At 48.2% G+C, this 22,340-nt stretch overlaps 2 protein-coding genes across 2 annotated transcripts in view; both read right to left on the reverse strand.

The window, feature by feature from the left end:
• The window catches only part of EIF2B3 (eukaryotic translation initiation factor 2B subunit gamma), a 101,169-nt gene extending 88,597 nt beyond the window's left edge, over positions 1-12,572 (reverse strand). The window contains exons 1-3 of the mRNA XM_054384629.1: positions 12,562-12,572; positions 10,667-10,815; positions 7,973-8,112 (exon numbers count right to left, since the gene is read on the reverse strand). Of these exons, the coding sequence (XP_054240604.1) occupies positions 7,973-8,112; positions 10,667-10,814 (288 nt within the window). The 5' untranslated portion in view covers position 10,815; positions 12,562-12,572. The remainder of the gene's footprint in view (positions 1-7,972; positions 8,113-10,666; positions 10,816-12,561) is intronic.
• Positions 11,710-21,131, reverse strand: LOC128969719 (E3 ubiquitin-protein ligase HECTD3-like). The gene is made up of 21 exons (XM_054384628.1): positions 20,814-21,131; positions 20,568-20,728; positions 19,734-19,826; positions 19,171-19,306; positions 18,701-18,816; positions 18,365-18,478; positions 17,264-17,346; positions 16,863-17,028; positions 15,922-16,003; positions 15,465-15,647; positions 15,322-15,371; positions 14,733-14,797; positions 14,392-14,495; positions 14,014-14,133; positions 13,795-13,884; positions 13,499-13,705; positions 13,090-13,219; positions 12,562-12,636; positions 12,215-12,296; positions 12,015-12,086; positions 11,710-11,836 (listed from the first exon to the last, which is right to left on the reverse strand). The coding sequence occupies exons 1-21, from the start codon at positions 21,129-21,131 to the stop codon at positions 11,752-11,754; spliced, it is 2,532 nt and encodes an 843-aa protein (XP_054240603.1). The 3' UTR covers positions 11,710-11,751.
• Between the last annotated feature and the right edge of the window lie 1,209 nt (positions 21,132-22,340).

The raw sequence follows: 22,340 nt of genomic DNA on the forward strand, positions 1-22,340 counted from the left end.
TTTGACTTATTAATGTAAAAGGCTTCCTATGCATGAGAAAATGAGATGGTAATAAAGGACATTTAACTCTTCTTTGCTGTCATATGTTCAAGAAAGTGCTGTTAAGAATAAAATGTGCAACATTTTTTCTGAGACTACCTTTCCTAAAGCTGAATTTTCCTTCAACATATAGCACAGGAAGTTACTCATCCAAGAAGACTGCATATATTTTAAATAGTGAAAATGAAAGATGATGTACAAAAAATGAACATTAACTTCTATTTACTTCCTAGAAGAATTAAAACTAAAAGTAGCTCCTAAAAACAGGGAATTATTTTTACCAGGATGCTATTTCATCTATATACATGTGCCAAGAGCTTACTATGTCTGCAACCAGAATAGGTTGGTTTTGTGCAATTCATCACAAACCACACAGAGTCTGAATGCAAACATACCGTAATACAGAAGAAATGCTTACAACTTCTACATGGAAACAAGAAGTATTGGTTAACATAATGAGCACAGGCCTCCAGTTGCCAGGAGCATGAAAAGGATAAAGACATGCAGTGGGAGATGCAACAATTAAAACTGACAAGCATCTCAGGTCTGTCAATGATTCTTCGTGCAAAGCACCTAGGCTCTGCCTGCATGTATAATGGAAGGCATCCTCTTAAGCCTACAATGTGCCGAATAACAAATACCCTAATAACCATTCTTGATCCTAACCTTCAGAGCTAATTGCCTCATTCAAGCTTTGGGTGTATTAGCCCTGATCCATAGTAAGCCCTGGCAGCAAAATAATTAATTTAATTAGCTACATTCCTCTAAAGCTGAGTAACAAAAACCCAAAAAAAACCACCCACCAATAAAAATACCCCAACCAACAACTGTTGAATTCTCTAACTCTTACACTGCCAGGAAAAATAAAGATCAGAGCAAAGTCCTGAACACATTCATCATGCACACAGTCAGGCAGCACTATATCATTCCCTGCAGCAACATTGCCAGCCAGAGCACCTGCCAGCAGAGCTGTACAATCAGCTGTGCTTTGGGAATGGGACTTGGGCATGCGATCCATAATAAATTTTGCCTAGTGTGTCAGTGGTGGCAGCTTTCAAAAAGAGGTAGAGAAGGAAATGAGATGCTACATACTTTGTGAACTGCTGTTTGATACATCTTCTTTTCCTGTGCATCAGAATTAGAAAAATCAGCAAAACAGCACTTTTATTTGCATTTTAGACACTCAAGTAAACAGTATTTTCTGGCAAGTCTGCTGGAAAAAAAAAAAAAAGATTTAAGTTTTTTTTACTCTTTCATAACAGATGACCAGAATATTTAGGTAAGTCTTGCTCATATAGAGAGAGACCTTGTCTCTTAAAAAGTTTTACTTGTGCTATTTCCACTGACAGTACAAAAAATACATAACTATATATTATGGAGGCTGAAGTTGTTCTTTCTGTGCTCACCAAACTCTGTTCAGCTCTACCAAAAGGATTCAGATTCTGTCTTCCAGCCATTACAGCAAGCTTACTTACATCATGTGTTTGGAAAGGAGATTTTTCAACAGAGGAAGTGAAGCGCTTAGCCATGCCTTCCAAGACTCCACGGATCAGTGACCCTCAGCAGCATACAGACCACCACCGTGACATCACACTTTCCACAACATGGCTCCCAAAGATGCACATACCAAAAGAATCTGGAGTTTCAATCTTTGTTTATTTGTTCAGAGAATGTTGGTTTTTCTTCTTCTTTTTGGTAGCTTTTTAAGTTTTGATTTGCTTTGCTCTTTAGGAGCTGCACTACTTTCAAATCTTACTTTTCCAAACTGAGAAAACCAGGTGGACCACCTGAGATGAAACATTCCACAGGCAAGCACTCAGCAGTGATAGCAGCAGAAGACATAGTGATTAATTCAGACCATATTAGTCAAGGCTTCCATTAACACAACTAAGAGCTCATCAAGGAAGGAAAATGTGAAACTGTTCCATTGCTGTTACTCTGCTGGAAGACTACGTTTCAATCACTGGCTGGAGAATAGTTGAGTGACACAAGGGAGAGAAATGCTTAACAGAAGGTGAATATAATACAGACTCACTGAAGACAAATGCTTGATCCAGGCACACCCGATCCCACCTCCTGCTTCAGCCTGAAACACAAATTCATGATTTAACCAGGTTTCTCAACCTGCTACCTGGAGAGGCCCCAGCCTTGGAGGTGGTGCCAGACAGCAGCTGTGTGGGTCTTGCAAAGTTTGGCATAGGCACAAAATGGTTAAATATCACAGATGCCTAAACGTCAGAGGAACTCATTTATAAACTACAGTGACACCCCTCACTGTATTTTTTTCCCCCATCAACAATAATCTGCAACCCACAAAAAGGTCTGCAGAAGTTTGATGAATGGTACAAGCAGAAGGTCACAAAAACACAGTTCTCAAAGGGGTTTCCTGAGTCTGAGTTTAGCCTCCTGTCATTTCAGCTATGACATTACTTAACTTACTGAAAAAAAACCCCAAAAGAAACCAAGCAAACAAAAACTCCAAACCAAACAAAAACCCAAACAAAACCAAAAAAATCCCCCCCAAACAAGCAAAACCAACAAGAAGCCACAAGCCAACAAACAAGGAAAGCAAGCAAGCAAGCAAACAATCCCCCCAAAAAACCCTAGCTTGCCAGTCTAATATAAATATAGGGAATTTTTGTTTTTATTAATCCTGGAAGACTGTTTCACAACCCTATTCTGCTCCAATTAAAACCTCTCTGTAATTTTCAGCCTGTTTTCTCATAGGCTGGAAATTAAACCAAATTATATTCTACTCTGAGTATCTTATCTCCTTTTCTAGTGCTTGTACCATATTTGATGCATTTGAGTTCCATGCCTGTGCAGGAATCCAGGAAAAAAAAAAAACAAACAGTATCTTCCCATTGCCTTTAGCAATGGTATTAATTTCTCATCTCTATCATAAAAAACACTTTACCCAACACATTCTAGTCTTGCATTTTCCCTTCCCTCCTCCATCAGTGGCTGATCACCATCACCCTATTTCAAGTAGCACATTCTGAGACACTGCAATTTACTCTTGAGCTCTTAGCTCTTATCACAATTTCTTGTTACTAATCCCCAAAATCATGAGTTCTATAAACCTGGACTGAAGAACTCACAAAGCAGCACACTGGAGGGAACAGCCCCACTTAAAAGCCTTGGTGGACATACCAGAAGATTTTACACGGGCTTGAAAAAACTGTGTCCACTAACACCAGCTACAGTGGAAAAACCTCCCTAAGTGAGGCAGGAGACTTCATCGCATAAAATTTCAAGATACATCAAAATAGGTTAACATTTTAAAAGGCAGTCGACTGCCCATAATTATAAAAAAAAAAAAAAAAAAGAAAAATGCAACCAACAACAAAACCCAAAAACTACACCATTGAAATAGAAGCTGCCTACAAATCAAAATCTGCATCATCTCCTACCACAGGATGCAACAGAGCACTTGCATCTCTTCTCATGCTAGAAAGCGTATCACTATTCACCACTGAAACTGTCAAATCAAAGTGACTGATGAAGTGGAAAAGACATTTTAAGAAAGTAGAATCAGAAAGTGACAGAGAAAAAAATTTACATGAGAAATGAGATTTCATGAAAGAGAGAGTTTGATTTGTATTTCATACAAAAATATTTTTTACAGCTATGCCAACTATTTTTTTTTTTTTTTGTAATTCCAAGCACTCCCTGACAGGCCAAGATATTCTCTAATGTAAACAATAGATTAAGACAATAGCAACATGACTACTGCCAAAAGACAAGACCAAAACACATGCCCTTCAAACAAAAGCATAGATTCTGCCCTAAATGCCTCAGTCTACTTTCACTAATATACATTGGATGAAGTGGTATTTACCTTTCACAGGCTTAGAGAGAGATGACTTTCTTATTTAACCTATAAAAATAATTTTCTAAAGTTTCAAAGTAATTTTTGACAATGATTCCAGACATGCACGTACAACAATATTTTAAAGGATTGAAGGAGTTGTGCAAGAGTACTTCTTGAAGAGATTTGGAACCCAAGGACAGCACTGCCTGATTCAGTGTTTGGCACAATCCATCAAAGTTGCTCAGTTGATCATAGCTCTTTGTTGTCTTCCAGAGATTTAATGAAAGGTTAGTTTCCACTGCTTTGCACAGCTTTTCAAATGCTGACAGGCACACAATCAAAGTAACCCATAGTAGAGCCTCTTTTTGTGTCCTGTAAGTCTTGCTGGACCTGTCTCTCTTCTGTGCTGCAGGTAAAGCAACAACTCAGAAGCGCTGCAGTAAGTAAATCACTTCAGTATTACTCTAGAATAATTGCATATCTAAACAATTGAAAGAAAACTGAAGTCAGAAGGCATTTAAAATAAATAAAAAAACCAAATGTTCCTGTCACAAACTTCTTTAGCTACAGAAGCATTCTGTCGTCTTCCACAATACATTTAATTTGTATAACATGCTCTAGTAAGTAAGGGAGCTCTCTTTACTCTTCATGACCAGGGAAGGTCATCAATCCAAACCTACAGGCATTGAAGGCTGGCTTTTTTCTCTGTTTAGGCTACATCACGAGGTGAGAGAGATCTGCCTCACCAGCACAGACCATGAGGTGACAGAGACCTGTAAACACCCCTGCAGTTGTAAAGCTTCATTTTCAACAAGAGCATTACTATGCCATCAACTGTGAGCCTACATACAGTCTATGTTCTACCATTTCCAATCTATATATATGAAAAGAATGAACCCTTTGCAACTTCACTTTCGTTTTTGTATTTTGAAAAGCTGTTCATTATTTGCCCTGCAAAAGATGAGCAGACAACTAGGAACTTTAAGAGCCAAAAGAATAAAACTGACAGTGATATTAAAAGTATAACAATAAATATTTTAATAAATATTTTAATTTTGTTTTTATATATATATATATTTATTTATATATATATATATATAAAACTGCCATAAGGCACACAGACTATACCAGCATCCTGACACCAACAGCACTCTAAGGAAATGTTGGGCTTGTCCACAGGAGAGTAATTAAAGAATCTGAAGAATCTGATCACTAGTTGTCACAAAGTCTTTAAACACATTGTTTTCATACCCCTGCATAAAGCACAACATTTAAGAAATAAATACTCACTTTTTGCTTTTCACAACATCATTCTAAGTGATAGAATTAGTGCAAAGCATGGCTAAGTGTTATATTACCCACTCAATATGAACACAGGCAAAAAAAAAAAAAAAAAAAATCCCTAGTTTCTACTTCATATGCTGCAAAATTATTATTTCAGCTCATTAAGCCTCAGTTCTCAATTGCAGAGTTGTGAAGACAAATTGATTAATAGTGTTAGCTATTCAGACCCCAGAACTGAATGTTTAAATAAAATCAAACAAAACAACCCACCACACAAATTAATGAAAGAACTACTGGTAAAGAACAGGCCAGACTCTGATACTCAGGCCTAGGAACCCAGAAAGTGGAACTTAAGGGACCAACTTCTCTGTTGTTCATTATTTCTCAAGCAGCTGATTTAGGAATCATTAGTTTAGCATAATATCTTTATTGTGCGAAGGATCCAAGAAAAGGATACATTCAGACTTGTAATGAACATAAAACCCCTAATGAAGCTCTGCCTTCTCAATCAGGTGCAGGCTGACGCAGCCAAAAATAACAGGAAGAGTTCCAGTAGAGTAAAAAACACACCCTTACTACATCAGCTCTTGAACTAAAGATAGAAAAAGTCCTGTGCATATAGAGTGGGCGAACAGCAAACAAAACCCTTGAACAGCCTTCCTTTGCTCTCATGAACTTCTGAACAACCAGGAAACAGTAAGACTGGTAGAGTCAGCTGCTTACTATTGTGAACCAAGACAGCCAGTCTTACCCACCTCCAAAAACGCCAGCACCAGAGCCAAAAAGCAACAATGCAAACTACCTGAGCCCTTCCAGGCTTGGTACAGAGGGATTTTCATGCTACTACTGAATGTAATTCTGTAAATCTAATCTCGACATCTAATCTTTAAAGCATCAAGCTATTCTAACCAAAATGCAACACAACAGAAAGGGCTGCAACTGCAGGCATAGCAAGCAGCAATGCTGTGCAGGTGGAACTCCCTCAGTCAAATGCTAGACAGGGCAGCAAGTCATGACATTTTAGGTTTTAGAGTGGTCCAGCTCTCACACACCTCTCAGAATTTGTGCTCAGCAGTTCTGCTACCCTTAGATGTATTTTGTGCTGTGTATCTATAATGTTGGCTTTACTCCTTGCCACACGGCACACAAGCAAGTTGTCTATACTGTCACGTTACCTCGTTTTTAACTGAGCATACTTGCTCTTCTGTCTGTGGGCAATTAACTCAATTTGTGACAACTGTGTTTCAGCAACCAGTTTAAATTTCTCATCAAACTTCTGGCATGGGTTACAAAAAGCGTGCCAGCAAACTATGGCCACAAGCAGCAGTTGTTTTCACCAGGGAAACTCACTCGTCAGCAAGATCTCTCTCCTTCTACACCGCAGGCACAGCCAACATACAGCAGCTTTTCAGCTACCTCTGCTGTGTAGTTCTCTCACCTACATCACACAGGAGAGGGCATACCGTGTAAGAGGTGTACCAGAGGTATGCATTTACTAGAGGAATGACTCCAAAATACACAGTGCATCAAGCTGCTCAAGAACTTAGTACAGGCTTATTTCAAATAAGAGACCACTTTGTCCTCTCTGGTGGACAAGCAAGACAGGGAGCAAAAAGGGCAGAAGCAGTTGCTGCTGTTCATACACAGCAGCTGGCTGAAGCTGCTCTAACCCTTTTTTTTCATTGAGAAAACAACAAACAAACAAACAAAAAAACCTCAGAAGATCAACACTGCAGCCTCTGAAGACAGTCTATTTTCTTACCGCATACACTTTACTGTCATCTCCCAGGCCTCCCCCAGAGCAGACTTGCCTGGATTTCCAAAAAGAAGAACACCCAGACAGCCAGAGTGATCACTGTGATCAGGCAATAAAACTGTAAGGTCAGGGTCAAAATTTGCAGTGCAGAGACACTGCCTTAATGCATGCACATGTTCAAAAAATACTGCCCAAATCAGTTGTGACAGAGCCCAAATCTCCATGTGACAGAAACGTTAACTTAAACCAATTTTGTTAATTTTGCTTTTCATTTTTATATCTTGTCTTCATCCTCTAAATTACTCTAGTCTGTACATTAATCCCTGCAGAATCTCTGTCAGTGTGCCTCCCAAACTTCTGTATTTGCCTAGAAAGTTTCATCTTGTCTCAACTGGAGTCTCTCTCTTCGGAATATATGGTCTGTCATACTGGAGTTTATTACCTTCAAAAAGAGCCTGAAGTGAAAAAGACACTTCAAGGACTTAAATGTTTCACTAATGATCTGTTCTAACCTTTATTTAAACAGCCAATTTGGCTAAGAAGCCATAAACTGACACGGAACAAACCTGAAAGTTTAAGTATATGATAACGACAAAACCAAAATTCCACTTCAGATGATGTTAAGAGCTCTTAGTGGCATTTCTGCCTTACCTGGGAGTGTTTTAATTGTGCAGCTAGAAATTAAAATTCTATAAACTGGCATTTTTATTAGAATAGCACCCCTTTATCACATTTGGGTACTGTTTATCCAAGAGCTTACCATATAACCAAGACAGCAAAAGCACAGGGAAAGCAGAAAATTGAAGCACAGAGCAAGTCAGTTGCCTAATGTCTGATAGAAAGCTAACCCTAAGCAGCAGCCAGTGCCCTGCCTGGATCTGCTCCAGCCCTCCTACCTGTCAATTCTGCCAATTCAAAGTCTTCGTTTGCATCTTCCCATACAGAACTCAGATCAGAACTTTTACAGAAGATCAGAAAATTCAGTTATCTGCAATATCATTACATGGGTCAGCTTCTAAAGCACAACGAAAAAAATGACAAACAAACATCTGATCAAGTTCAATAACAGACAGTAATACCTTAATTTTCTGGTGAATGTGTCTCAGTGAATCTGCTGTACCCATGTCCATGTTGTCACTGATGCACACAAAGTCCAGCTTCATTTTTGTGTCCAAGTTTAACATCTTTTGGATTTCCTTCCGTGTAATCACAATGACCTCTAGGACAGAAGAAAATGGGATGAGACCAAGACACAAAACCAGTAATATTCTTCACAAATACAATACGCTCACTTTTTATTGACAAAGGCTGATGGAACTGTCAAAAGGCTTGAGTAATAAAACTGGGTTCTACAATGAACATCTCTTTGGCAACAATAACTTCTGAAGAAGAGAAAAAAAAACTCCTGATGAATATTAAAACAATCTTTCCTGCTTTGTGTGGATGGAGGTTGTTACTGAAAGAGACATATGCATGTGAGTGGCATGAGTTAACAGGACAGAATAGAAAAATCTTCTGTCATTAGCAAGCAACCACAAACCATATGTTCTCAACCAGACCAATTAGACCCTGCATTAATGTCACCAATACTTGAAAGCTTTGTCTTTTGCCCAGTCTGATCCTGTATAATTCTCTGTGGACAACATCACCAACCACAGTATTACAATACAATGCTCAAACTATTTCTCAGCATCGGCTTGGCAAGAGAGTGGAGTAATACGTAAGCAACAAACTCATTACATCTACAACAGAAAAAAATGTAAATGTCTATTTGATGGATATCAGCAGCGACATGAAAGCATTTTCCAGAATGAAGAATGTGAGAACAAAAGTTCTGCAAAGAAAAGATTGAGAAAAACAAAACAGCAAGAAACCTTTTCCCCTAGCATGAAGAACTGGAAAGAAAAGTAACAGTCAAACCTTCAAATTAAAATATCCCACCCCTCAAAAACCTCAACATTGTAACATCACATTCCACATGGAATTTTAACAGAGAATTATGAGAAATCAGCCTAGGAAGCTCCTGTGACAAGAAGAAAACACACTAAGAATAAATCTGTATCAACTGAAACTGAACTTATCCTGAATCTGTTAACAGCAAAAAAGAAGGAATTGTAGAAATGAGAATTCTGTGGTGGTTTGGTACCAGAGATAGGGGAGGACTCCTCTTCCACTCCAACACTGGATGCCAATTTGCATTTTAAAGGAGGCTGAAGAACACAGATAAAGTAACTAATGGAGAAGGAACTGGTATCATGTAGAAGCCCACGCAGTTCAACATTTATCTAGAGAAGTCTCCTAAATATTAGGAGAGATGAAACACTTCCAATAAGGACAAAGGGGATGCAGTGAATCAGCCTGTGCAACACTTACTAACATAAGCAAGTACAAAGAACTAAAGTCTCATGTAATACCTAATAAAAATTATGGTCCAGGGAAAGAATTTATGCCACTGAAGTATTAACACAGAAACTTCCAGCTTGGTCAGGGGGCAGAAGCAAGAGAGAAGCAGGAAGGTGGCAGCTTGCTCAGTGAAGCTGCATACACAACCCTTCACATCCAGATTTTCATAGGGGATAGATAAGCTTAAGAGATGTATGAGAAAGGAGAAAGACCTGACTGCAACACCTCCTACTAGGGGGTCAAATTGAAATGGTTATCTCTGAATAGTTGAAGAGCCACGCAAATTACAATATTGGTTACAAAAAAAGCTTTTAGCTACCCATATATCCATAACAGGATAAAAGTATGATCCCAGGAAAAAAGATACAGGAAAACAGTCACAGAAAAAGGACTTTCAGAAAGCAGATTTCAACAAACAGGTAAAAAACAATTCCAAGAGAAAAAAGGTTCTAAAGGATTTCTTAATGAAACAAAACAAAGGCAGAGACTTAAGTTGCTCTTTCTTTTGTTCCTTCACACTGAAACAGGAAGAGGCTAACATGGCTAATCACAACCTGATCTTTACACCTTTACAGAAAATGAAGCAGTCAGGAAAAAGTCACTGTGTCAAGATGGAGTACAGAATAATCACAGAGTCACATAGGAGACACAAAAGCAGAGAAGCAGAAAGGTAAAAGACAAATACAAATGTGAAAAAAAAGATGTGAAAGATAATCAGGAAGAGGTTTTATAAGAAGCAGAAAGATTTGGTCCATCACTGAAAAACAAAACCCCAAATTCAGAAACCACTAAAGAACCTCGGCATGTACTAAACACTGGTTTAGTCACCTGTGAAGCAAGGCCCATAGGTGAACATTGCAAGTCTGACACTTCCCCCTACCCTGTTCTGTCCAAAACCCAGTGCTTGGCTCCAAAATTGCTGAACGACTCTGACAGAGCAAGTAACCCTGAACTTCAGGCCAGACTGAAATAGCAAACTGAGGGATATCCCAGGAGAGCTGACATGCTTCTCCTGCTACTCTCGTTAATAATTCAGAGAAAGAAATGAGTGAGACTCCTGGCTAACAACACTGGGAAAGGCATTAAGGTTAGGAAAAGCATACAGATGGGAAAAACCTTGATGAGGGAAGAAGTGGGGAAATGGGGTGCTGGAACAGGAGGTGAAAGAAAGGATGTGACAAGAACCAACAGAAGAGCTCCAGTATAGAAATGAGACCTGCTACACCATCCGCCCCGATCAACAGGTCACCTGCGACAAGAGATTAGAACAAAAGGGGGCGACAAATGGGCGTAGTAGAGGTGACCACAGGAAGCCTAGAGAGCAGGACAAGCATATCGTCTCTGCTCCCACACCAAGACTCGTGCCTCACCTTCGAAGCCGGCGCGCTCCAGGAGATTCAGCGGGTACCAAAGAAGGGGCCGGTTGCCCACCGGGAGCAGCGGCTTCGGAATGCTGGAGGTCAGGTCCATCATACGGGAACCACCTCCCGCCGCCATCACCACGGCCTGGAACTCCATGCTGTAGAGGGGACACAGAGGCAGGGTCTCACTCAACCACGGCAGAACCGGACAGGCCCAGGCCCGGACAGGCCAAACCGAGCCGAGCTGGGCTAAGATCGGATCGTTTCAACCTAGTCCAACTTTAGTCGCCAGCACTTCTCGGAGGCGTGCGTCGGCTCCCTGCCTCCCCTGCAGGTCGCCGGGTCTGGCCCTGTCCCGCCGTTACCTGCACTGTGAGTGCCGCCGGTTCCAGTGTCTCACTGACAGGACAGCAATAGCAAGAGCAGTGGCAATGGCTGCACCGGCACGGGACGCGCCTGCGCGCCGAGGGCCGAGCCAGTCGATCGTGGACAGCGGCGGTAGAGCACCGATAGGCTCGATCCAGCTCCTCTCTGTACAGCGATAGGCTCATGCCAGCTAGGGCAGGAAGTTAGGAAGTGCAACACCGAGAAAATAATTCCGGGCTGCGGAGCGCCAAATCACGGAGCTGTTGGAAAGGGGCTCGGCGGCAGAGCGTCCCCAGGCGGCCGGAAGTGGGGCTGCCGGCAGGGGTCGCTGGGTTAACGCAGGCAGTAGCCGCTGGCAGGAACTGCAGGAAGGGATTTATGGGGAGCTTGCAGGCAAGAGCTGCAGGCAGAGTACATGGGGCACGCCCTCTGTAGGGTGTATTGGGGGAAAGCTAGCAGCCACATTTCCCACGATCACTGTGGCCGTGGAGGAAACAGGACCCACCGTCCCCACACTGCTGCTATGCAGTGCCCTGTACTGGTGCAGCAGCCAGCACCTTGCTGGACCCGCAGTTACAGCACTGACCACATAGCCCCAGTCCCAGCCCTTGAGAAGCGCAGACAAAAACAGGGCCTGAGGCAGGATGACAGGATCCAGCCCTGCAGTTTTATTGAACACAGTATCCCCGGGGTGGATGGCTCCTGTGGCATGGGGTGCCTGGGGGGTCTCATTCATCATAGGGTTCCTTGTCGGTGTCGATGGACATGCAGTTGTACACAGCATATCGCAGCAGTTCCTCACAGACCTTAGCCCTGACAAAGGGAATGCAGGGTCACAGCTGTGACAGGCACTGAGACCTTCATGTTTTCCTCCCTGCACCCACTCAGACGTCCCCCACCAGAGAAGGACCTGGGCAGCCTGGGAGTGGATCCCAGTTCCAACCTCAGGGAGTCCAGAGCATCCCTATCCCATGTCCCCAGCTCAACTCACGAGGAATAGTTGGGCAAGAAGAAGGTGCAGGAGCAGGTAGAGGCCTGTGGCATCAGGTCCAAAGCATTCAAGCTTAGAAGAAAGAAAAGAGAGTCAGACCCTGGCATGATACAGGGATCCTGGCACAGTGCCTGGACCTTGCACCCATGCAGGGATCCCAGCATGACACAGGGATCCCAGCATGGTCAAGACAGACTCACTTCGTCCTTTCTGGGTAGACAGTGATCTGAACTGGGAGGCGGCTCCGGCCAGTGACAAACTTGAGAAAGCGACTGAGATCCTCTGAGGGGAAGGACAGAGTTCAGGTCTCAATGATAAGGACAAGAGTGTCCCAGGTACTGCTGTTGCGACAGGGTCTGCTTTTGCAGAAGCATCCCAGGAGCACAGGGCAAAGATAAGGGAAGACTGGAAGGGCCAGGCACAACAACCCTACCAACTCCCAGGGAAGCACCTGGTGAGCATTCCCAGGGAGCAGAGTAGTGGGTAACCCATCCCCTGGCCCACCCTGCTGCATATGAAGAGCAGGGAAAGGCGTGAAGTTGCTCACCGCTGGTAAAGTTGTTGAGTGCCTCCCAGAAGATCTGGACACGAGTGTCATCAGAAGGGAAGTCCTCAAATGTGACTGCAAGAATGCACAACAGCTTCATCAGAAACTCTCAACAAAGCAAATTAACATGGGACACATCCATCCTGCCCTTCTGTGAGACCCCAGAGCAGAGGCAGGAGAGTAGGAGACCCTCTGCTCTTGGGGAGTCTCTGAGAGCCCCTGGCACCCCTGAGCAGGGCCAGGACTCTGGACAAAAGTGGGTGGAGAAATGGGGGGCGTGGTTTGCAGGGTGTCTATTTGCCTCTGCTCACAGCAGCTGAGGATCAGATGGACTAGAGTGAGGACTGGTGGAGTTTGCAGCTAGAACTGAAACATCCCTATCCAGGGTCCCTCTGGCTTGTAATCTCCCAGGCAGTACCCCATGACCAGGGACTCAGCATGGGACAGGATGTGTGGACAGCATCATCAAGGCAGGGCCCTGCCCACATGAGAGACTGGGAGCAGCTTTGTGCTAGCACTGGAACTTACTGAACTTCCGTAGTTCAGCCACCGTGATCTCAGGGTCCCCGCAGACCTTCTTCTCCAGCTGCTGCCAGGTGAGCAGGTCCAACACAGGCTGGGGCACAACACGAAGCAGCCCAGCACGCATGGCTGCGATCTTTGTGGGACATAGGAGGGGCTTCATGTCACCATGGTGGGTCTGAGCCCAGGGCAGCCACACAGAGCACTGAGACCAGGGACTGCAGAACCCCAGAGGGGATCCCCCGGGCTATTGGACACCCTGGGCATGGGATGCATGGAAGAATCACACATATGACCCATCTGGCGTTGGTTCTGGGGACGTATTTTCACAGCCACCAACTCCACACATACCAGGAGGGCTTGCTACAGGAGCAGGGTCCTTTGGAGCCACACTAGCCCTGGGGGAGGGCATTACCTGCTCCTTGCTCTCCTCCAGACGAGCCTTCTGCACCAGGCGGATGAATTCCTTGCGGTCCTCATAGCGCACCACGGTGCTGCTGCCATTGGGGATCAGCTCCACCACACGCTGGTCACTCAGCACAGTCGTGTAGGTCAGCTCTCTGCCAAACATGAACTCAAAGGCTTCCCTGTCCACCCTCTCTAGCACCTCTAGCAGCTTCACCTGCAATCCAAAGGCAAAAGCCATCACAGCAGAGCCACAGAAGTCACAGGAGCACACAGTATTGCCCTGCTGGCCCCAGCCTTGCTCACCAACTCTGAGTCCACAGTGGCAAAGTCCTTGCTCCAGCTGACCTCCTCCCTTGCCAGCTGCTTCCATACCAGTGCTGGTAGAGACAGGATCTGACAGAGAGAGTGAAGGCAAATGTCTTTCCGCATGCTCCTCCTTCACTTGAAGGCAGACCTTCTACCCAAGACACAGTGGTCCCTGCCAAACCCTTTCACTGGACAGGGAGGCTCTGACTTGCTCACCAGAAACTCCTTGCTCCTCAGGGCTGCTCCCATCAGCTGCCCGATCCACTCATACCTGGGGAAGTCTTTGCAGGAGGGGTTGGGGACATACATGTCCCTGGTATCACTGCTGCTGTTACCCTGCAGGAGAGAGTCTTAGGATCTGCAGACACAGATGTGACCAGCCCAGCATGGTCCCTCCTAAGTATCTTCTCCATCAGCCCTCCACCTTCATCTCCCACCCTTTAAACCCCTCCAGTAGATCTCCACTACCTGGGTACAAGCACAGCGCCCTCTAACAGCTCTGCAATCGTTAAGCTAGGACTAACACCCCAAAACCCCCAGACTCTGCTGGCTGCCCATCCAGGGCCAGGCCAGGCAGACAGCAGGGTGCCAAACCTGGTTGGAGGTGCGCACGAAGAAGGGCAGGGGCACAGGGACATTGCCTGAGCTGGGACACAGCTCCTCTGAGACATCCGACAGGCTGTCCCGAAAACCACCACCTGCAACGTGGGCAGAGGCAGCTTAGTGCCTGACATACCAGGGCTAGATGCTAAATCACAGGATCTGGCCAAGCTGTCCCCCTCCCTGAGTAGGGGAGACGCAAGGACCACAGGGGAGCATGCAGATGGAGGCTGTCTCCCCGAGACGAGTTGGGATAGCATGGGCACCCCACCACAATAGGTGACCCACTGAACTGCAACCCAAGACAAGAAAGCCCAGGAGAGGAGTGCTCTCACCGTTGTCAATGATGCCCTCAGCAATGAACTCGCACTCCCACCACTGGCTGTGGCTCAGGGGCCACCTACAGGGAATCACAGAATTGTTTTGGTTGGAAGAGATCTTTAAGGTTATCAAGACCAATCATTAATCCAGCACTGCCAAGTCCACCACTAGCTATGTCCCTCAGCATCTATCTACATGTCTTTTAAATACCTCCAGGGATGGTGAGTCCACCAATTCCCTGAGGAGCCTGCTCCATTGCTTTACAACTGTTTTGGTGAAGAAATTTTTCCTAATGTCCAACCTAAACCCTCCCTGGTGCAACTTGAGGCTGTTTCCTCTTGTCCTATTGCTTGTTACTAGGGAGAACAGACTGAGCTCCTTTCAAGTAGTTGTAAAGAGTGATGAGCCTCCTTTTGTCCAGGCTAAACAACCCCAGCACTCCTTCAGCTGTTCCTCATAATATTCATAAAGGAAGCAACAGCCCCATGCATATCCCTCCTTCAAGAAAATCAGCAGCAACTGGCATTCCCTCCCAACCTGCTCTGGGGAAGATGCACAAATGCGATGCTGAAGACCTACACAAATGCGATGCTGAAGACCTACCTGTAGTCCAGGGGTTGATTATTCTTGGAAGATCTGAGGCCTTCATAGAGCTGGAGAGAAACAGAGGGGAAAGGGGATGAGACGCAGCAGGGGCAAGTGAAGTGGAAGTGGCAAGCACCTGGCACAGGGTGGCATTGCCATACCTGGATGAAGACAGTGTTCCTGCAGCTGGGGTCCAGCATGGGGTTCTCACGGTGCTGACGGGCCAGGTGCCGGTTGATGTGCAGCTTTGGCATAGCGTTAGGGGGGTTGCTCTCTGAGGACTGGAGACAATGGGTGATGAAGGCTGTGCTCTGCTTGGACAACAGCAGGAATGGCTTCATGTTCTAGCAAGGGACAAGCAGGAACGGTTAGGGCCAGATCTCACCACTGTGTGCCCTCTTTCCCCCTCCCCAAGCACAGCCCCTGGTGTTGCAGAGGATGCTCAGCTCCTCCATCCCTCTGGTAATGCCTAGGAGGGCAGCTGTGAGCATGAGACTTGGGCATGTCTGTCCCCATCAGATCAAGGGGGACATACCACAGCCTGCAGCAAAAACCAGCCAAGCCTGTGACGACATGCTCCTACCAACACCATCCCAGGAGAGCCTGACAAACACTCACCCTGAGTGCATTGAAAGTGCCCATGCTGTCCTCAGAGAGGGGGATCAAGTAATGTAGAACACTGTCCAGGAGTTGGACAAACCTGGAGACCAGAGAAGAGCAGCTTGAAAATGAGATGGGTTGGCAGACATGTGAAGCCAGATACACCCAATGACACTTCATAGTAGACAGCACCAGGCACACATGGAACCCTGCAGGTGGGTCCCTTCCAGTCCAGAGTGACACCAGCACACCAAGGGGAGTACCCCACCACCACCCTCTGGGCCAAGAGTTTTATTTTGTTCTTTCCAAGAAAAAGCTGCAAAAAGGGCAGCCCAGCCTATGCCACAACACTGCAGATACATTGCTGCTAGGGGTCTCTTTGTGGTGCCAGTGCTGACCCCAGCCTGGGGCTGCCCTGCACACAGCACGATGGGGAACTCCACGTTATGTGAGTCCTCCTCAGCCTGTGCCACCATCATGCTCCCTAGACATTAGGAAAAATTTCTTTGGACGTTAGGAATAATTTTATCACTGAAAGAGTTGTCAAGCCCTGGCTGTGGCTGCCCAGAGAAGTGGTTGAATCATCATGCCTAAAAGCATTTAAAAGATGTGCAAACATGGTGATAAGGAACATGACTTCACAGCAGACTTAGTAGCATTAGGTTAATGGTTGGACTTAATGTTCTTAAAGCTGTTTGCCATCCTAAACAATTCTATGATTCTGTGACACTGGAAGCAGCCATATTAGGATGGGGAGCAGCAAGCTGAAGTCCCTGCCATACACGGAAAGGAGCTGGCAGACTTTAAGCAAGACGTGCCCCTGGGCAGCCTGATCTAGTTGGAGGTGTCTCTGCTCACTGCAGGGGGGTTGGACAAGATAACCTTTGAAGGTCCCTTCCAACTCAATGCAATCTGTGAATCTGTCTCGCTGTGGGGACATTGCCATCCCTGTGCCATACCTCTGAATGAGCACAGCCCTCCGGTACAGAATGTCCTTGTCCACACCTTCCAGAAGAGGGTAGCGCACCAACCGTGCTGGCTGGAACACATCAGCATTGAGGATCAGGTCCCACTCCCAGAAGGATTTGATCTTAATCCCTCGCAGGCGGACATTGAACCCTTCATCTGCCAAGGAAGGACAGCAATACTGCATGTGTGGCCACAGCTGTGCAGCCAGCACAGCTTGGATACTGCAGCTGGGGGCAAGGAGCCCCCAGTGCCTGTGGCATCCCAAATGAAGCTCATTCCCCAACTTTTCCTTCATCAGACACCAAAAAGCAGATGATGCAGCAGAAAGATGCAGGTGCCAGTACCAGCTGCAAGTTAAGGCCAGGCTGGGCTGGCAGCAGTGCAGGCTCACCCCGGCACTCCAGGATGCGGATCTCCAGCACTGGCAGGTGGGTCTTCATGTCACGGAGGATGCAGACATTCTGGTAGCTGTTCCTGCATGTGGCATATAGGGAAATGGCAGAGCCACAAGGCACAGACACCAGTGAGGCAGCTGGCAAGGGCCGCTCTGGCTCCCCAGCCAAAGATGTGCCACTACCCATGGTGAAAGACCTTCCTGCCTCACTGAGGTTGTGGCAGGAGGGGACCAAGCAGAGAGAAGAGGCTGTCAGAGGCACAAATACATCCTGAACAAGGTGGAAGCCACATCCAGAGAGCCAGAAATAAGAATAAATTAAAAGCAGAACAGAAAGGTGAGATGGCAAGTGAGAGTCATTCCTGGGCTCCTTGTGCATCTTGCAGTGGCACAACCATCCTTCCAGCTGAGCTGGTCGCAAAAGGGTTATAGCTTGAAGGAAACAGATTTGTGGAGATGAGCAGTTTGGTGATTCATTTGTGTTTCAAAAGCCTTTGGCAAGGTTCCAGCAAACACCTACTGAGACTGCCCAGATGCAGCAAGGAGTGGGCTCCTGCCCCTAGGAAGGAAACCTGGGAAGTCTTGTGGGTGCTTCTTCAAAGACAAATCTCACTGTTCAGTGGAAAAAAAGGCAAACAGGCAAGTTTTGTGGAAGAAATTTACACCCTTGTATAAACTCCGGCCTGCATCAAAAAGGGTGCTGCAGAGCCAGGGCAAAGAGATGAGGTGAAAGACTCCAGGACTCCTTGCCTACTGCACAGCAGAGATTCTCAGAAAGGTGACAGCAGCAACACGTCACCAGAGGAGAGGAAGAGGAAGCAGAAAGACTCCCAGTCACTGGGCACGAGGAAGCACACTGCAATCCAGCCGTCACAGCATGAATGACTGGTGACGAAGGCACTCAGCTTGTAGTCCCACCGTGCTTCTAGGGACAGATGTAGTTTGCATCCAGAGAGCCCTGACCCACAGAGAGCCATAGTCACCACCAGGTGGCTCAGGACCGACCCCAGCCCTTTTCTTTGTGGTCGCTTAGGATACACAGACAGCTTAGGAGTTTGGCCCAAACTGGACCCAAGGTGGTCCTCACTCATTACTCACTCGTTAATTAGGACGGTTCTCAGGTGCTGCAACCTGCTTAGTGTCCCCCCGTACACAGCCACCCGTTTAGGTGCATAGGAGCTGGCCTGCCCATCCAGCATGAGCCACAGCTTCCTGGCAATGAGAAGAGCAAGGGGTGGTGATGTCCTCCCTTCCTGAGCTGCCTGGGCACAGAGATGCCCCTGGAGATGCCCCAGGGCTGGAGGCAATGCTCAGCGTCAAGCCCCCAGCTGCAGCACAGGGAAAGCTGCATTCAAGAGGAAGATGGTGCTTTGCCCTGCACCCTGCCCATCCCTGGCACAGCTGCCAGCAGGGAAGGACACCCTGAGGTCTCACTTGACGATGGTGCCTTTCTTCATGTTGAGCCGCACCCAGTGCTGCCCCGGGGGCCCATTGCTCTCCCAGAAGGTGTATGTCTGGTTGTCCGTCAGATGGCTTGCTTCGCAGTCCTCCTGCAAGAGTGCAGCAAGAAGGGAGCTCAGCATCCTTAGGTATGCCATGGCCACCCTTGGGGCAGGTCCCATACTGTCAAGAGGAGGTCAGGACCCAGCCAGGCCTTGGTTCACTAGGCTGCAGGTGGATGGTGGCTCCTGCACAAAGCAAGCTGGCCACAGCCCCAGAGACACAATGGGGTCTTGCTCCAGATGCCCAACTCCCAGCAGCTTTGCTAGAGCAGCAAAACCCCACCACCATCCTCAGGCCCTCATGGGAGGGGACAGCCACTGCTAGCTGCTCCTTCCTGCAGCTGCAACAATGCTCATGTATCTCATGCTGATTTGAGGCTGCAGAAGAGCCCCACTACATACCTCCTGTGAGGAGACCTCAATGCTACTGATGTGCTCCTTGATGCAGTCCACGTGCTGCAGCTCCTTCTCACTGTGGTCATACAGAAAGCGCCCAAGCTCCATGTCATGCTCATAGCTCCAGCCTGGGGGCACAGACCTGCAGGGGAGCTCTGGATTAATAGGACAGGGAGACTAGGCAGTGCTCTGAACCTGTCCACCAGCACTATGCAGGTGCCCCAGCTCTGACTACCCAAAGCATCTCATGGTCACTACATTGAGATGGTGCCAGGAAGCTGTCCCTGCCACAGGCAGATGGCATAGCTGTATCATACCACTACTATGCCAGGTGTTTATGGCCACCCCAGCCCAGTGGGAATAACACATGCAGCTGCTCTAATGCTCCATAGAGCAAAGGCCATCTATGCTTGAGCAGCGTCAAACAATATCAATGTAAAAGTCATCTCATGGCATGCAATTTCCCCACTCCCAACCCTGAGGCCAGTTCTGGTCTCACAGGTATGTTCAGGCCCTGCCAAGCTACCCCTTGGGGTGCTACAGTACTGCCCTAGGAGATGCACTCATACCGAAACTTCTGCACCGCAGCCTCATCCTGCTCTATGAGTCTGGGCATCTCTCCCAGGTGTATTGTGTAGGTCAGGTCCACCACTTGTTCCCAGCTGGTACAGCACCGTTGGAAAAGTTGCACAAAGGAAAAAAATGGGACAGTGCTCAGCATATGCAAGCATTATTGCCTTAGCCTGGAGTGGAGCCAACATTGGTGGGGCCTGGGAGTGGCACCAAAGGGCTGCAGAAACAGCTGTAGGAGGGCTGAGAGTGTCCCTGCAGAGGGGGGAATCCAGCCCTGCACCTGTAAGGACACAAACTGGAACATAGGCAGTTCCACTTCAACGTGAGGAAAACCTTTACTGCAAGGGTGATGGAGCACTGGAACAGACTGCCCAGAGAGATTGTGGGGTCTTCTTCTCCAGAGACTTTTATGACCTGTCTGGACGTGTTCCTGGGTGACCTGCCCTAGGTGGGGTTTGGTGACCTGCTTTGGCAGGGAGGTTGGACTCGATGACCTCCAGAAGTCCCTTCCAACCCCTATCACTCTATGATTTGTGGCTTTCCATCATGAAAATCAAACATGAGTGCTGTCATCACTGCATTGCCTCCACACCACTCAGCCCAAACCCTAGTGCCTCACCTTCGGCATGGTCTCTGTCCTGCACAGGTGCTACCACAAGCACACAGGCAGCTCGGAAGGGACGTGTCCCACCGGTGCTGGAGGGAGTGAGGGGGCTGCACCGGACTTGCTCAGGGAAACTGGGACGGCTGGGTCCACTATGGGTACCAGCCACACACGCTCCCGGTGCCCACCGCCCAGCCCAGAGCCGGACTGCAGGCTGGGGCCGTACCTGACCGCGGGTTTATAATCAACCCCGAGCGCTTGTTGCTGCCACTGGATCTTCTCCATGGAGTCAACCGGGACCAGCTTATCTCCTCCCTCTCCAAACCTCTGCGCCAGAACCCAGCCTTCAGCCAGGTCATGGCCGCCCGTGTACTCCTCCAGCTGCTCCTGAAAGCACAGCCTGGCTCGTCACCGCCGTCAGGACAAGACAGGGCTCCGGGCGGTTCCCAGTTGCGCAGCGTTCCGCCGTTACCTTGCTGAGCTTGACCCAGAGCCCAGTACCGTTGCAGTACTCCTCGCCGGTGGCACGGAGGCAGCCGCCCTTCCGCACCTCGATGGTGGCCCGCGCCGCCCGCTTGCCGCCCCGCGCCGGCCCCGGACTGTCCCACACATTGAGCAGGCTGCGGGCGGGGGCGGCGGCGGGGTCTTTGCAAATCTTGTACTGCACCTCCCGCGGCACGTAGCAGAGCGCGGCGGGCAGCGCCTGGGCGCGGCGGAAGCACTCGCTGCACTGCAGCAGGAACCGCAGCCGGCCCAGCACCCGGTGCGGCGCTTCCCCGCCCGCACGCATCGCGGACCGGGCACCGGCTTCCTGCACCGTGCTGCCCCAGCGGTGCCGCTCCCGCTGTGTCCCCGGCGGTGCCTGACCCACTGTGCCCGCGGTGCCGCCGCGCCCGCCTCCGCGTCCGCCGCGCCCAGCCCGGCCCGGCCCTCCGGGGCCGCCCCGGCCGCGGGCAGCCCTGTTTCTCGGGCTGCCGCCTCCTCCTCGGGCAGGCCCCAGCCCTTCCTCTCCCCTCCCTGCTCGCAGTCCGGGCGTCTGGGTGTGATGTCACTCCCCCTTCGCCAAGAAGCTGCTCTGGTATGACCACCCTGGTCCCCGGCAGGAGTTACCCCAAGGCACCTGTAGCCTCACGCCACGGTTTAGGACCCTGCTCCCTTCTGGCCTCCAACGTCCCCGTAGCTGGCAGCATTTCCTACAAGCACAGAGGCGTTCCCTGCAGGGTCAAGGCACAAAAACTACATCCCCAGCACAGATAGAAGGCTCTGAGCGCTTGCTAGGGCGTACAACAGCCCTCCCTGCCCAGGAGGAGCTTTAACTCAGCTTGCCTCCTGGCAGCAGGATTGGAGCCGTGACATCCAGCAGCACCCAACCACACCTGAACGTTGGCAGTGTCACCTCATGCCCTGTCTGCCTGTTGCATACCAGTGCGAGGTGGTGGCAGAGAGCAACTCAGCTCCACCCCACTTTACCTGCATTTCTCCTGGCTGGGCACAATTAGGGAGCAGGAAACAATCAGGCTGGCAGAGCTCAAAGGTCTCTGCACCCCTCCAGAGCCTGCCTGCTCTCCTGGCAGGTCAGAGTCCAGCTTCATCCCTGCCTGCAACAGCAGAATGCAAAGAGAGCTTTGACAGCTGCAATCCCTGCAGCATTATCTACTGAACAAGCATGACCATACCATACCACACTGATGGGTACCAGCCTTGCCAGCAGCAAAATGCCAACCATGGTGTGAGAAGTGCAAACTTCTGCCTTGCTCCTAACTGCAGCCAATTGCAGACAAGAAGGTCCCGTGCCACTCTCCACAGCCATGACACCCCATAAAACAGGCTGCAGGGCTGCTGTGAAGGGTTGAGCCAGCTAATACTGAGCCACCTCCATGACTGATTTGTGGATACAGGACATCACAGGCCGTTTCTGCTTCACCTCCAGCCACCTCTCATGATACCAGTCTCCATCGCACTTTAACCCATCAGAAGGAGACAGCAGCTCCAGCCCAAT

This window comes from Indicator indicator, chromosome 10, assembly GCF_027791375.1.
Source record: "Indicator indicator isolate 239-I01 chromosome 10, UM_Iind_1.1, whole genome shotgun sequence".
Taxonomy (NCBI): domain Eukaryota; kingdom Metazoa; phylum Chordata; class Aves; order Piciformes; family Indicatoridae; genus Indicator; species Indicator indicator.

Coding starts and splice junctions, on each gene's coding strand:
- LOC128969719 (XM_054384628.1), bottom strand. CDS start 21,131: ATGCGTGCGGGCGGGGAAGCGCCGCACCGGGTGCTGGGCCGGCTGCGG. Junction 18,817..19,170: donor TTGAGGTCTCCTCACAGGAG/GTATGTAGTGGG, acceptor GCACTCTTGCAG/GAGGACTGCGAAGCAAGCCA. Junction 17,347..18,364: donor AGAACCGTCCTAATTAACGA/GTGAGTAATGAG, acceptor TGCCACATGCAG/GAACAGCTACCAGAATGTCT.